This window comes from Anoplopoma fimbria, chromosome 7 (genome assembly GCF_027596085.1).
Source record: "Anoplopoma fimbria isolate UVic2021 breed Golden Eagle Sablefish chromosome 7, Afim_UVic_2022, whole genome shotgun sequence".
NCBI lineage: Eukaryota > Metazoa > Chordata > Actinopteri > Perciformes > Anoplopomatidae > Anoplopoma > Anoplopoma fimbria.
The window spans coordinates 4,954,810-4,968,312 of NC_072455.1; the positions used below are offsets into that span (position 1 = coordinate 4,954,810).

The 13,503-nt window shown below is 36.2% G+C and overlaps 1 protein-coding gene across 1 annotated transcript in view; it reads right to left on the reverse strand.

The window, feature by feature from the left end:
- Positions 1-9,382: 9,382 nt before the first annotated feature.
- Positions 9,383-13,503, reverse strand: part of LOC129093479 (astrocytic phosphoprotein PEA-15) — a 40,829-nt gene continuing 36,708 nt past the window's right edge. Inside the window, exons 2-4 of the mRNA XM_054601510.1 lie at positions 12,374-12,548; positions 12,052-12,207; positions 9,383-9,530 (exon numbers count right to left, since the gene is read on the reverse strand). Of these exons, the coding sequence (XP_054457485.1) occupies positions 9,466-9,530; positions 12,052-12,207; positions 12,374-12,545 (393 nt within the window). The 5' untranslated portion in view covers positions 12,546-12,548 and the 3' untranslated portion in view covers positions 9,383-9,465. The remainder of the gene's footprint in view (positions 9,531-12,051; positions 12,208-12,373; positions 12,549-13,503) is intronic.

Here is a 13,503-nt window from a genome sequence, read left to right on the forward strand (position 1 = left end):
ATCTGATCAGGAAATTCAGTGCATGTACCATGATATATTTTAGGATGACGTTGCATTTCTACAGTTTTTGGTATTACGTTTGGTAACACCTGCATACATTTTTTAATTCTTTGTAAGTTGTGATCAAACTGTTTGAAGGGCATTTAAGGTCACATTTGCTACCTTCTTGAACAGAAGCCAAATAAAAAAGTTGAATGAGTGAAATATTGTAGATTTGGCATTGTGGATGGCAAATGGGGGTAATAAGATGTCTTTTGGTATTGCTGTTTTATTTTAGTTATTTGTTGTGAGTATCGTTTTATTGAAAATGCTTACAAGGATTTCCAGTAAAGGGTGGGGTGAGGTAATTTGATCTTTAAAATGCCATTGACAGAAGATCATGCTATCATTTATCTCTAGAGGAAACATAACAATGCATTCCTTCATTATCAGTTCATTCCTATGGTTGTTTAAACCTCTTTGTTGGATTAAATCTCTGTGGTTGACTTGATGATTGACAGTTGTACTGGATATATAACATTTCTTTATATGTCATATTACATCATTAAATTATCATAACCGTAATGTATGAATGTGTAAAAACATGCACCGTTGCAGCTGGTTGAGGTGAAGCTCATTTTTATGTGAAACTAATGATTACTTCAAAGATTAATCTGCTGATTATTATGTTTGTTTTGTCTGTAAAGAAATTACAGAAATGCCCTTCACAATAATAAAAATATAGGAAAAAAACCAATGTCTCAAGATGAGTGGACACCTACCCCCTCTAACAGACAGATATTTATAAAACATATTGTGTGGTCGTAACATTGAACAGTCTGCAGCTGTGTCTTAAAGGGACAGTTGACCTCAAAATAAAGAAAGATTCTCTTATCTCTAGTGCTAGTTAGTAATCTAGATTGTTTTGTTGTGAGTTTTGTAGTTTTGGAGATATCTGTCACAGAGATTTGTCTGCCTTGTCTCCAGTAATGGTAATATGTGGCACTTGGATTGTGGTGTTTAAATTGCCAAACAAATTCTCTCTCTAGAAATCATGAACTGATTATTTGTTTTTTTGCCACTTTCCTCAATATCTTATCTTTGGATTTTTAACCTCTCAAACATCTTTGAAAGAAAGCAACTTCACACAGTATAGGTTAGCAAATATATTTTAATATATAATATTTATATTCATTTTAGCACAATGACAATGGCATAATTTCAGTTCAGTCTCTTTTAAATCATGACAAAAAGCCACACCTTTATATTTGCTTGAATAATACCTCATATCATATTTTGTTGCAGTCATTTGCAAGATAAATCCTGAAGTAGGTCTTGCCCCGTGAGAGGAAAAACCTTAGCAGAATTTTCTAACAGCATTTAGCCCATGGCATCCAACGGGGTTATGTTATGAGCTGTATGCGAAAACACAAAAATGGATGTAATGACGCTCTTCAATGCATTGTTTAGCACAGCAGCACATCCTCCATAACCAGTTTCTTTGTCACTAGGACAGTTTCACTTTCCTTTAAACGAATTTAACTGCCACCTGTCAGGAGCGATAAGCCTTGACTAACATGAAAGACTGGATTGACAGTGAATAGAAAATCACATGTCACTTGCTACACCATTTGAGAACAAAGCACATTACAACATAACAAGCAAAGTACGATAGTGAAACATCCCACTGACTGACTCTCGAGGCAGTGACACACAAGACAATTCAAGAATTTAACTCAGCAATGTTAGTTAAATCAAAATGATGTTCTTCAAGCTTGCTCTGAACACTGCCCACCTGAACTAATGGAACAAAAGTGAGTCAAAGTGAAGTAAGCAGCTAAAAAGGAGGAGTTTCAATTAAAAACCCTGCAGATGTATTTTGGGTAAAATCTCTGCTATACTTGGAGGTTAGTGTTTGAAATTCACAGAAGTGTCAACTCTTAAAATGTGTTGAGTTTTTTTTTGTATAATACTAACACATTATTGGACTTTTCAAATCCAGCCAGACACCTCTGCAAAAAAAAAAACACCTCTACAACTGCTCTCATGCTGAGTAAAATTGTTAGATGCCTGTAAAACTTAAGCCACAGGAATATTTTTCAGCCTTTCATTAAACCTTCAGTAACATAGATCAGATTAGTGTTGAAAACAAAACACCTCAAAATAAGCCCAGATCAATCAGCATCCTCAAAATAGCCTCTATTGTCCTCTCACCACGCACACACTTCCAAATAAATCACTGATCAAGCCACAAACTTCAATGCGACCAACTTAAATAGAGATTGTTCACTACAAACATCATGCGACGTTGCTAAAAGGTCAAGCATGACATCTTTTTAAGCTCCTTCACCACTGGAGTTTTCAAGTGAATCAAGTTGGCACTTTTACCCACGATGTGAAAGTTTGCTTTTTTTTGTGCATGAAATGTAAACTTTACTCCTCAAAATGAAAAAGAAAACATTGCTTTGCAGCTCTGGAGAAATACAATTGGATGTGGTTAAAACAAGCTTGTGCCCAATATTCAGGATCGGCCAACTTAGTGTGACTCACAGTTTCACTGTGAGGGTTAAAAGGTGCAAAGGAAAACAAAGAAACAATGCTGCACAACTTCACATGAAGCTACTCTGACATTCAGAATTCCTAACATAACACAACTTATGATCATTAACTACATCTCACCATTGTACAGCATTCTTGCGCAAGACCTGCCACATTCAAAATGATACTGACTTGAGGCAGAGGTGTGGCATCTTGTACACATACTAGAGATGTCTTCCAAAGTATTAACCTACATATTTCTCTCTGCTCACACCTCAAACAGCTACAACCCAAATGATTCTTCACTATACTTACACTACTCTATCAGCACTGATACTCATAAAGTTACCTCTTCAATCCATCACTTCAACCCTGGGCCCTTTAACCATTCACTGACACCTTTCTTTAAAAAAATTAAGCAAATAGGGAGCCTCAAGTGTTCAATATTGAATAGATAAACCAAACGTAATTGAATAAAAAAAGAATATCAATACATTGGGTGAAATATATGAATGAACCAATAAATGGTTAAGTAATTCATGTATAACAGATTCACTTCATTATGATTAAATGTGATTTTATCATTTTTATTTTCATATTAACGTGTTATTTAATTTCATTATATAAATGGCTAAATTGCTCAATTGATTATTTTACACAATTTATTCTTGTGACTATGCATTTTTAAAAATAGTTTTGATTTATCAATTTAATATTGAACATGTTGTGGCTCCATACAGCACTAGAGTGATTTCTTATTGTTCAGATGAGGGTTGTCAATTGCCTGTTTATTTATTTTTTTGCTTGTCTTTTTTGGTCAACATTTCTTGAACTTTCCACACACACCTGGCCCAACATTTTAACACTTTAGGTCACACTTCAAATTTCCTTCTCTCGGTGCAATGTGCAAGTGACAACATGTCTCGTACGAACAAAATGGCAGATTATGACTTTGTGACTGTTTTTATCTTTTGTCATGATTTGGAAACTCTCTGAATAAAAATCATTTCACGAGCAGTGACCACGACACATCTGATCAAATACGACACACTAGAACATAATATGTTACATATCAGTAAATACAATGAAATGAATATCACTTTTTTTTGTTTTTGCAAAATCATCACCCAAAGCCCAAACAGCAAAACATGAATGAAGAGAATAACATGAATTATAAAAATGTTGATGCATGGTCTGCTTAACATTAGATAAGCAACACGTTTTCCTCCCATTGATTTGTTTCCAGTTAGTAAAACAAAACCAGGATACATAAAAACAACAATATATAGGCATTAAATAAATTAATCAAGTTCAAAACAAACACAGTGATATATATTCAAAATACATATTTACAACCTAATAAAATCGAAAAACAAACAAAGAAAGCACAGTCTTATCCTTAAGGGAAAACGATAATCTTGATTGAATTAGTTTTAATTTGCTGAACACCTCCACACAAAATCTGCCTCTTCATTTCTTCTTCATCTATACTCATGTATTGGTTATAAGAAGGTATAAATGCATATAGATATTTTAGTAGGTTTATACGTTTGCAGCATTTACGAAGTTGATATGTACTTGGTACATTGAAATCCAAATTTGACATCATTTGTGACTGATATGTTTATATGTGCCAATTGGCTACCGAGAAAAAGCTAAGCAATGCTAAACATATAATCCACCTGGTGATGAAGTCAGAGGGGCTGTGCCATGGTTACTATGGTGACATTGATGGGGGTTGACTTAAGAGGGGTAGGAAACATGGAGTGGATATGAAAAACAAAAAAAATAAGCTGCGGCACAGCCACATTTTGATGCTGGCAGAAATTGTAACACCCCAGTGAATAAACTGCTAACCAGGAGCATCTAAAGCATCACACAGTTGGATTTTTTTTTCTTTTTTGATGTTTACAGATATTGCATGGACAAACTACTGACAAACTACCACACAACTGTTAACTGTTGAGTCCATGGCCTACCCTACTGAAATTCAGAGAGAGATAAAAATGAAATAAAAGTCACTTGGTCACACACATCTAAATTCACAAGTTGCTATTCAAAGAGAACGTCAAATAAAAAAATAAAAATAAAAATACAATGGCCCAAATCCTCCCTTGCTGATATATTGTACAATAATGGAAAGACATGCTAAAATCTGGAAAGAAAAACCTGTCTTTTGGTCCATAAGGTCACCAAAGCTCTTCATTTAAACTGGTGAGTGGCAAACATTTATGGCCAATTAACCATATATTTATTTTAACGCCGAGAAAGACCATTACCCAGAGGTCATAGCAGTTAGTACTACTGCCTCCCTTTGCCTGACAATAAGCTCTCAGTTCAGCTCCGTGATAAATGCAGTGGTCCCACTTTCGTGTTCACTAGGTTCAAGCTACAGGATGGCAGCTACCGCTTCACTTGGGGTCAGGCCTAGCGAAGGCTAGTCTGGACGCTGAAGGGATTATCCACCCAGAAACACTTTCGACACTGTTGTACATTGTCAATCTGAAAATTCAGTGCATGTACCATGATATATTTTAGGATGACGTTGCATTTCTACAGTTTTTGGTATTACGTTTGGTAACACCTGCATACATTTTTCCCAATTTTTTTAAATAAGCCCTTTCTTGTTGGTTCTAATGGCCAAAAAGTTAAAGGTTGAAAAATGTTACAAAATTTAGATGTGGCTTCACAGATAAACAGGATTATGATTTAGAGAACTAGTGGCTCTGTGAGGTGGCAAAGTGGTGCTTTGAGCTTAATGCTAACATCAGCATGCTAACATGACAATTAAATAAATTTGACCATTGGATGGCACTAGACTAGACATGTCAGGGAAATCACTTAAATTATAATAATTCATCCACTGTGCACCATGAATCTGTAAACCCAATTTCATGGCAATCCATCCAAAATTTGTTGAGAAATTGAAACTAAACAACAAACATCAACCTGTTCGTAGCCAAGAGGTAAAGTCAGATGACCACCAAAGTCATGAGGAGTCAACCTCTGACAACCATGAATGTGTTTACCAAACTCCATGGCAATCAATCCAATAGTTGTTTGGTGGTTTTAGTTTTTAATTAGTCTTAGTTGGGCTTATACAATTCATGGGTAGCCTAAGATGATTGTTCATTGTCTGTCTCTAGGATAGCTGGGGGAAGAAACCTGATAAGGTATGGTGGTTGCCATAGCAACACAGGTTATTCACAGGACCTATGCTCATGGAGACATAGCAGACTGTGTCTCTGTATGGGAAGAGGTAAACAGTCATAAAGCAGGTTCCCTTTCAGGGTCGCATTACAAGGTAACAAAGGTTCTTGTTTATGGTACCCAATAGAATCTTTACACGTGTTGCTCGATGGTTCCATGTAAAGTATCCTGAATGTCATTATTTAGGCAGGTAGTAGGTTCTGTTAGGGGTTATTCTCCTTGACCAAGCTTCAATAAATATTTCCGAGTCTCCTGAACCTCGTGACCAGCTCACAAATTTTCATATCATCAGTCAGGACCAAAGTGGTGGACCAATTGACCGCCACTGCCAGACATCACGCTGTGGATGGATAAAAGCTGAACTGCAAAATGGGCCAAATTCAAAGTATAGCATATATAACAGTGTTAAAGTATTTAAGGGTGGAAAAATCCTTTAAAAGTACAAAGAAACATGACCACAATTGAACCAAAAGCATAAAACCTCCTGACTCAATTGCAGGCGTTAAAGGACTATTGAATGCTTGTTACCTTAACACTTTGCTTGCAAAACAGTAGAACACGAGTTCTACAGTATAGTTGGTATAACAATGTCCCCCTCACATGTTTAAACATGAACAATGGGTATTTTCTTTCCTGAAACTACACACTTTCCTCTCATCGCGTGCCAACCAGCACATCCGTCATGCAGATTCAAAACAAGAATATCAGGATCTTGTCAAACACCTTGACGTGTCCCAATTGCAGAGTTTAGTTCTTTAGTTTAAGTGATTTGTTGGGAGGATATGTTACAGTGAAGAGTTTTCCTACAGAAGATTAAACACAGAGTAAATGCATAGGATACAAATCAGTCCAACACTACAACAAACGGTGAGCAATACAAAAAAGAAAAAAAAGACAGATCACTGAAACTGCCATCGAAATAAAAGTCTTAGTCGTTGGCACTGGGGTTGGAGTGGAGCGTTTTGGTGAGGGAGAGGAAACAGGGAAGTAAGATGACTAGTCATACACTGATAGATTTTTTTTTTTATGTTGGTTCATGTTGTTTTTTTTTATATCCTACAGCTTTGATAACAACAAAGATGTGAGCAGAAAAAAGACCCACCGACATTCTGTACACACCGACACTGAAGTCCTTAGCAAATTTCAGAATAAAAGTACTCTCATTAAAAGTGAGAGCCGTTTAGATTAACTCGACGTGTGTGCCGGCGTCCGTCTCCGCTTCACACGCACACAATCTCTCACAGTTGTGAAAAGCTTCGTGGGGGTAAACACAAAGTCTGCTAAGGCTTCAATGCGGGGGGGGGAAGAGACACAGTGTTCAAAAGAGCAGTTATTATAGTTACGTTTTCAACAGTCTTGCTAGTTATTATGTTGGTGCATGGAGGGAATGGCATAGTCAGCTGGTTATGAGCCGTTGTGTTTAGTAGAGATGCCTTGTGACAATCTATTTAATGTACAGTTTTTTTAAAGGTCATGTTTTATTATCACATGCTGTGTTTGCTTTCTGACATCTTCTCCTTTCTTACACTTTGATCTGCACTTATTCATTTTATTCAGAGGCCTTGCTTTGTCCTACAAGCCGGTCAGTTATTTTCTGTGCAACAAATAAAAATGGCGACAAAAAGGTGAAAGAAAGTTAAGTGTTTGTCTCTTTATGGGTCAGGCAATGCAACATTTTTCACACAGTAAATATGATATCCAATACGATCGCTCAAAATAAACTTTTTTTTGATGTAGTCCAAAGTAGACTCTTGTAGTGTTTTTTTTTTTATGATCTCAATTTGTCACAAAGAGACCTTTTAATAGTTTCAGATTAGATAACATTAGGGCCTTTAGTTACAAAGGTGAAACTAACATACAGTGGGAATTTGAGTGTCCTCTATGGAATACACACACTGCAGGTCAATATATATTATTTCTGCTATATTTTCTTCTAATATATTATTTGTATATTTACATCTCTAGCCAGCTCATACAAGACTTTCATGCTAACTGGTCCTCTTGATGAAAAGAGACACTATGTATAGAAATAATTTCCCATGTAAATATTTCCTCTAAATAACTCTGCTATGATTATAAGCTAAAGGCAAATACCGGCTTTTCCTATGAAAATCAACTTTAAATATCTTCTTCTAAAATATTAGACTTTTTTTTTTCTTTTTGCTCTTGAAACATGACATATTGTTATCTGTGTAAGAGTAAAGGGAATGCATACAGAACCTCTAGCTGAGGAACAGTGACCGTCCTGTCCTTTAAGTTTGACTTAAAGTTTAGTTTAAAATACAGCTGCATCATGGTAACATGGCCAAAAGAGGCAAAAAGATGGCAACTTGGTAACTGTAATTATGTTTTAATGAACTCTACGGATTTTAAAGGAAATAGTTTGACATTTTGGGGAATTCTTTTATTTGCATTTTTACCAAGAGTTAGATGAGAAGATGTTTGTATGGTAATTATGAAGCGGTTAGCAGAGCCGATTAGCTTAGCTTAGCACAAAGACAAGAAATTCTGTCTAAAACTAACAAAATCATAACCTCTAAATCTCACTAATTAACACAATATATACTATATTTAATCCCTATAAGAACCAACATTTAAAATCAAGGGTAGCTGTTTCCAGTCTTTGTGCTAAGCTAATATAACCTTCTGATGGCTACGTAGCTTCATATTTAAAAAGACAGATATGAATGTGGCATCTTCTCATCCAAGTCACACCCAAGATGTCAGTAAGCATTTTTTCCCAAAATGTTAAAGTACCCCTTTCAATTTACAAACACACATGAACTATAAGAGCAGCTACACACAAAAACAGGAACCCTAATAGAAATTAACCAAAGTCATATATGTGAGATTTAGATAACCTTTACATTTATTTTTACTTATGTAGTAGCTTAAGCTGCAGTTTTTTTTAAAATACATTTTTGATAATATAAACTATGTAATAACATAGATTAGTTTCATTTAATCTCCAGATAAAATATAAATGTATCAGTTTTGACATTTTAGCTATTTTGCATATTCAAATTGGATTGAAAAACACTGCTGAATTATTAGCCATTGTTACGTATCACTGCACAAACAATGCATCCAGCCTTTTTGTTTCTACGGTTACCTATCAGCTTTCTGGTTATTTTTAGAGTTTCTGATGAAAACAAAACTTTGCCATTTAGATTTGTTGTTAAGTTTTTTAAGGCGGGGCTTGTAATTTTCAAATCCTTGTGTATGTAGTCATTGTCTTAACTATAATGAACTTCACTGACACACACGCACACAGACGGTTGCATAAGCACATCATCACAAATCGAACAGTGTTAACAGATTACACTCATTCTGAACTGACCCACTCTCTCTCTCTCTCTCTCTCTCTCTCTCTCTCCTCTCACACACATACACTGTCGGCCCGTCTCCATATTTCTTCTTCTAATGTCTCTTTTCGGCAGCATCCCATCTCCCCTCAGCTTGGGAAGAGGCTGCATCGCTACAATCCGATTCGTTGCTTGGTTGGTGGCTTCCTGCGCGGTTATGTGTCACGGCATATGTTAGTGCAAGGAGGGCGCGTGGCTGGATGTGTGTGTGTGTGTGTGTGTGTGTGTGTGTGTGTGTGTGTGTGTGTGTGTGTGTGTGTGGGGTGGGTGAGATGGGGGAGTGATGGGGTTGGTCATAAACGGTTGGTCGGTTGATTGGAGTGCCAGGAGTGAAGAAATCAAGGTGCAAAGATCAGGGTTGCGGGTCGCGACCTCACACCTTTTTAGGGGGAGGGGCCAACTTGATGATCTCATCTTCAGAGGGCTGGCGGATGATATCTTTTAGGAGGGAGGGGTTGGAAAAAGAGGGTGGAGAGAGAGAGAATAAGAGAGAAATCTTAAGAAAATATGCTAAAAAGTCATTTTTTTTTTTACATGTGGACCAAAGCTGTAGAATAGTCTGCCCATAAATATCACACGTGCAATTTAAAGTTACAATCAATAAGAACTTCATCTTATCAACACCCATTTTCGATGCCATTTAAGGTTGGCATCGTTTTAGGAACAGCCATTCATTGCAATTACATTCTGTAAATACCTGTCTATATAGTTAATCTATTTGTTAAACCCCTACAAAAGCATGAGGGATTCACTGGAAACAATGCATGCACGTAATCCATCTTAACTTTGTTTTGAATCTCATCCATATCAATCTCACTGTATACACTTTACTCTTCAAACACAGTTTCAGAGCTGTATTAAGCAGGTTTCCTACAGCTGCTGCTTCACACTAACTGCTGAACTGCTGAAAAATGGTGGGGCTTTTATTGTGAAGCAGCAAGAGGAAACACATAATTGATATTATACTGGCTGCTAATAATAAAACATCGGTCAATATTTCTAATCAGCGCATCAGTTTTAAATATTGCATCGACTTATGTAACACAAAGGAGCAACTTCAGTGAGCTGTTGCTCATTTTATAGAATAATACATAAATAATTGTTTTCCTATCCATATTACTCTAATTTGTTTACTTTGAATGTGTTTTATGCAGATTTATTTTAGTCACTTTGAGTCGCAATTCAACATGTTGCTGCATTTAAAAGTTATTTGACTATTTCTCTAATTCAAAGGAAATACCTTACCTTTAGACAAAATATTGAAACATTGAAGCTCTGTGCTTATTATTTAAAGTACATTAAAAAACACTCACTTTGCAATTAAACATATCATGTTAAATATCACAAGCAGGGCTGGGTATTTAACCTCAGTGTTTTGTGTATTGAAAACTGAAAAGTACAGAAAGTCTGATGGGAAAATGCATTCAGTCTTTTTCTCTGTCTGGGCTAATCCTGTATTTTCAATTTTTTTCAAGTTTTATTAATAGAGCATCTTTCATGCAAGATGCACAAAGTACTCTCCGGAGTGGGGATGATGAAACACAATGACAGAACGAAAGCATCAGAAGGGGATAAATAAAGCAGCAAATATTAATATGACTTAGTCAGTGTTAATAACAACATTTATATAAAACTAGTAAAAGCCAAAGAATGAAATGGTTCTTTTCTTTTCATTTGATAGCAGAGGAAATTATGTTTTTTATTTGGCCAGTGCACCTGTGTTTTTATGTCGTCTTAACTCAATATGGATGGAAACTAAATTTCCCCTGTGAACTGAACGGCAATAAAAGTTGTAGGAAAGAAATACACTTAATAATGGCAGCAAAGAGCGGGTTGGGAGAGGAGGAGAAAGAACATTTTATCCTCCCTTAAAGCAAGTCTTATTGGTTATCTCAATCTTTATTTACACCAGAAAGTAAAAAAGAAATACAAAATTAAACCAGAATACGTGTAAGATAAAGTCAAGATTGATGATTTGAAATCACAATTCATCAAAAAAGAAAAAAGGTCAAAAAGAGGAAAATAAGAGAGACGATATATATCGTTAGTACATTCTTTATATCATTTTTTTAATAACTCTAATTTATCATTTAATAAAACTTTTTTTAGAATCTGAATGTGATGTTAAGGATATTTAAATTCTGGGCTGGTCGACTATTCTTTACAGCATCAATCCAGACCATGTTTATGCATTTTTTTTTTATATTTACATATTTGATCTGATTATTATAAAAAAAATTATATAATTGAGATAGTTTGAACTTTTTCGTGAACATTAAAGACCCTCAAATAGAGTCCCCTTTTTAATTAATTATGATAATCTTAAATGCAGAACACTGCTATGAGAAATAGGAAAATTACCTGCGAAATTGTATTTGTTTGTATGTTTTGTCTTTGTTTTTCAGTGTACTTAATTATTAGTTATTCTTTTTGAGTAGTATATTCATATCATATTAATGTCATTTTATTAAGGAAAACTAAACTAAAATATTCTGTCCTAAATATTCTATATTTTCATTTGATCAAGGTTTAATAAGTATGATAGAAAATGTGTTTGTGCTTTTATTTTATCGTGCAACAGTAAAATTATCCAGTTAACTCACAAGAACAAAAGAGACCATAAACTCATGGTTACAATGTTTACTTAGGTAATAAAATAAGTGAGAATAAGGGTCATTTCCCCATAGACTTCTATACCACCAGACTTTTGTTTGCAACCAGAGGAGTCGCCTCCTGCTGGCTAGTAGAGAGAATGCATCGGCTTCACTTTTTATAACTGGAGGTTGCTGCCTTATTGGTTTCGGCAGACCAGGAAGCCAATCAGAGTAACTTCCTTCAAGTCAAAGATAAGAGAACTATCCCCAAAGTGCTAATATTATTCTGCTATTGTAGACAATTGATACGTAAATATAACCCCACATCTACGTGTTCTGGAGATAAAGCTCATAGGGTGTGTCACCTTTGTATTTCTTGGCTGAGGGGATGCGTGTGAGCTTGGTGTCGATCTCGTCATCCTCGGAGATCTTGAGCACAGTGGTGCGGTACTCGATCACCCTCGTCAGCAGGTCCGGTCGCCGCGAAATCTCGAAGATGTGCTCGATGTACGACAGATTATCTGCACGGGAAAAGGTTGTCATGAGTGTTTATTAGTTTATATCAGAAACGCCAGACAAACTCCGATCTTTTTGGTAGATGAAATACAAGCCTGATTATCTTGATTGATGATATGAAATGCATGAAAATCTGGGAGCTCAACACTCGTTTGTGTCTGCGTTTCTTACCTTGGGCCAGCTTGTCGTTCTTCTCCAGGTAGCTGAACCACTCCTTGGAGGAGGTGATGTTGTTGCTCTGGTCCTCGGGGATGTCCTCCTTGCAGGCCGACTTGAGCTGCTCCAAGTCTTCGTTGGTGATGTTTTCAGACAGGTCGCTGAGCAGAGAGCTGTACTCCGCCATGGTCTGGAGAGGAGACAGAGAGAGCGGGAAACAGTTAGGCACGCCGAATAAGACGATGAACAGGAAATAAACAGAGGTCCCAAAATATCTAAATGTTGTGTAATGTGCAGACAGCCCACCTATTTCCCAGACGCCAGTGTGGAAAACAGTTAGGAAATCTTAGCTAATGACAAAAGCAGACTGTCAGAGTGGGATGGAAAAGCAGGAAAACACTGAGAACAGATCATATCCGACTGGTCAATCGTCTCTCTCTCTTTGTTTCTGAAAGGGGAAACTGACTGAAGAGACAGGAAGTGACAAAACGGGACGAGAAACACTGTCTTGCACCTTAATTAAGAACGTCCCAAAGGGGGGGGATCTATGCACTCAGTGAAGGACTTTAGTCAGCATTCGGCTCTTGCTTTCCATCACAAGGTTTATTACCCTTCAACTTATCTTTGAAATAAAAGAGGGTAATATTTTCCTTCTTGTCAACAAGTCTCACAAAAAGATGTATTGACTGTGTATCCAAAGCATGAAAGAGGTTATTCCTTTGTGCCATAGAGCTTCATCAGTTGCCCAAATAAATAAATAAATAAATAAATAAATTGAAAACACATCAATGACCTGAACTGTCGCACTTGGAAACATGTTCCTTCAACACAAAGAACATGGACACTGTAAAATGTTGAAAGATGAATTAAAGGACTCTTAGCTTTAATTTGATTGATTTCTCGAAAAATATTGAATAACATCCATGCCTTTTAATATCTGTACCCTCCACATATGTTAGCATTTATTAAGTTATGAGCTGCTTTTCATCAGATAGCATCAAGCACCAATGGACATTTCTGTTGATCTCTGTCTCCCTCTAGAGGACTCTTTGAAGAACATTTCTGTGCCACAGTAGAATCGCAAAAGCAGGTCTTGGTCAAATTTTGTTATTTGGATAGGCAAGTTTAACCCTTAATGTTTTATG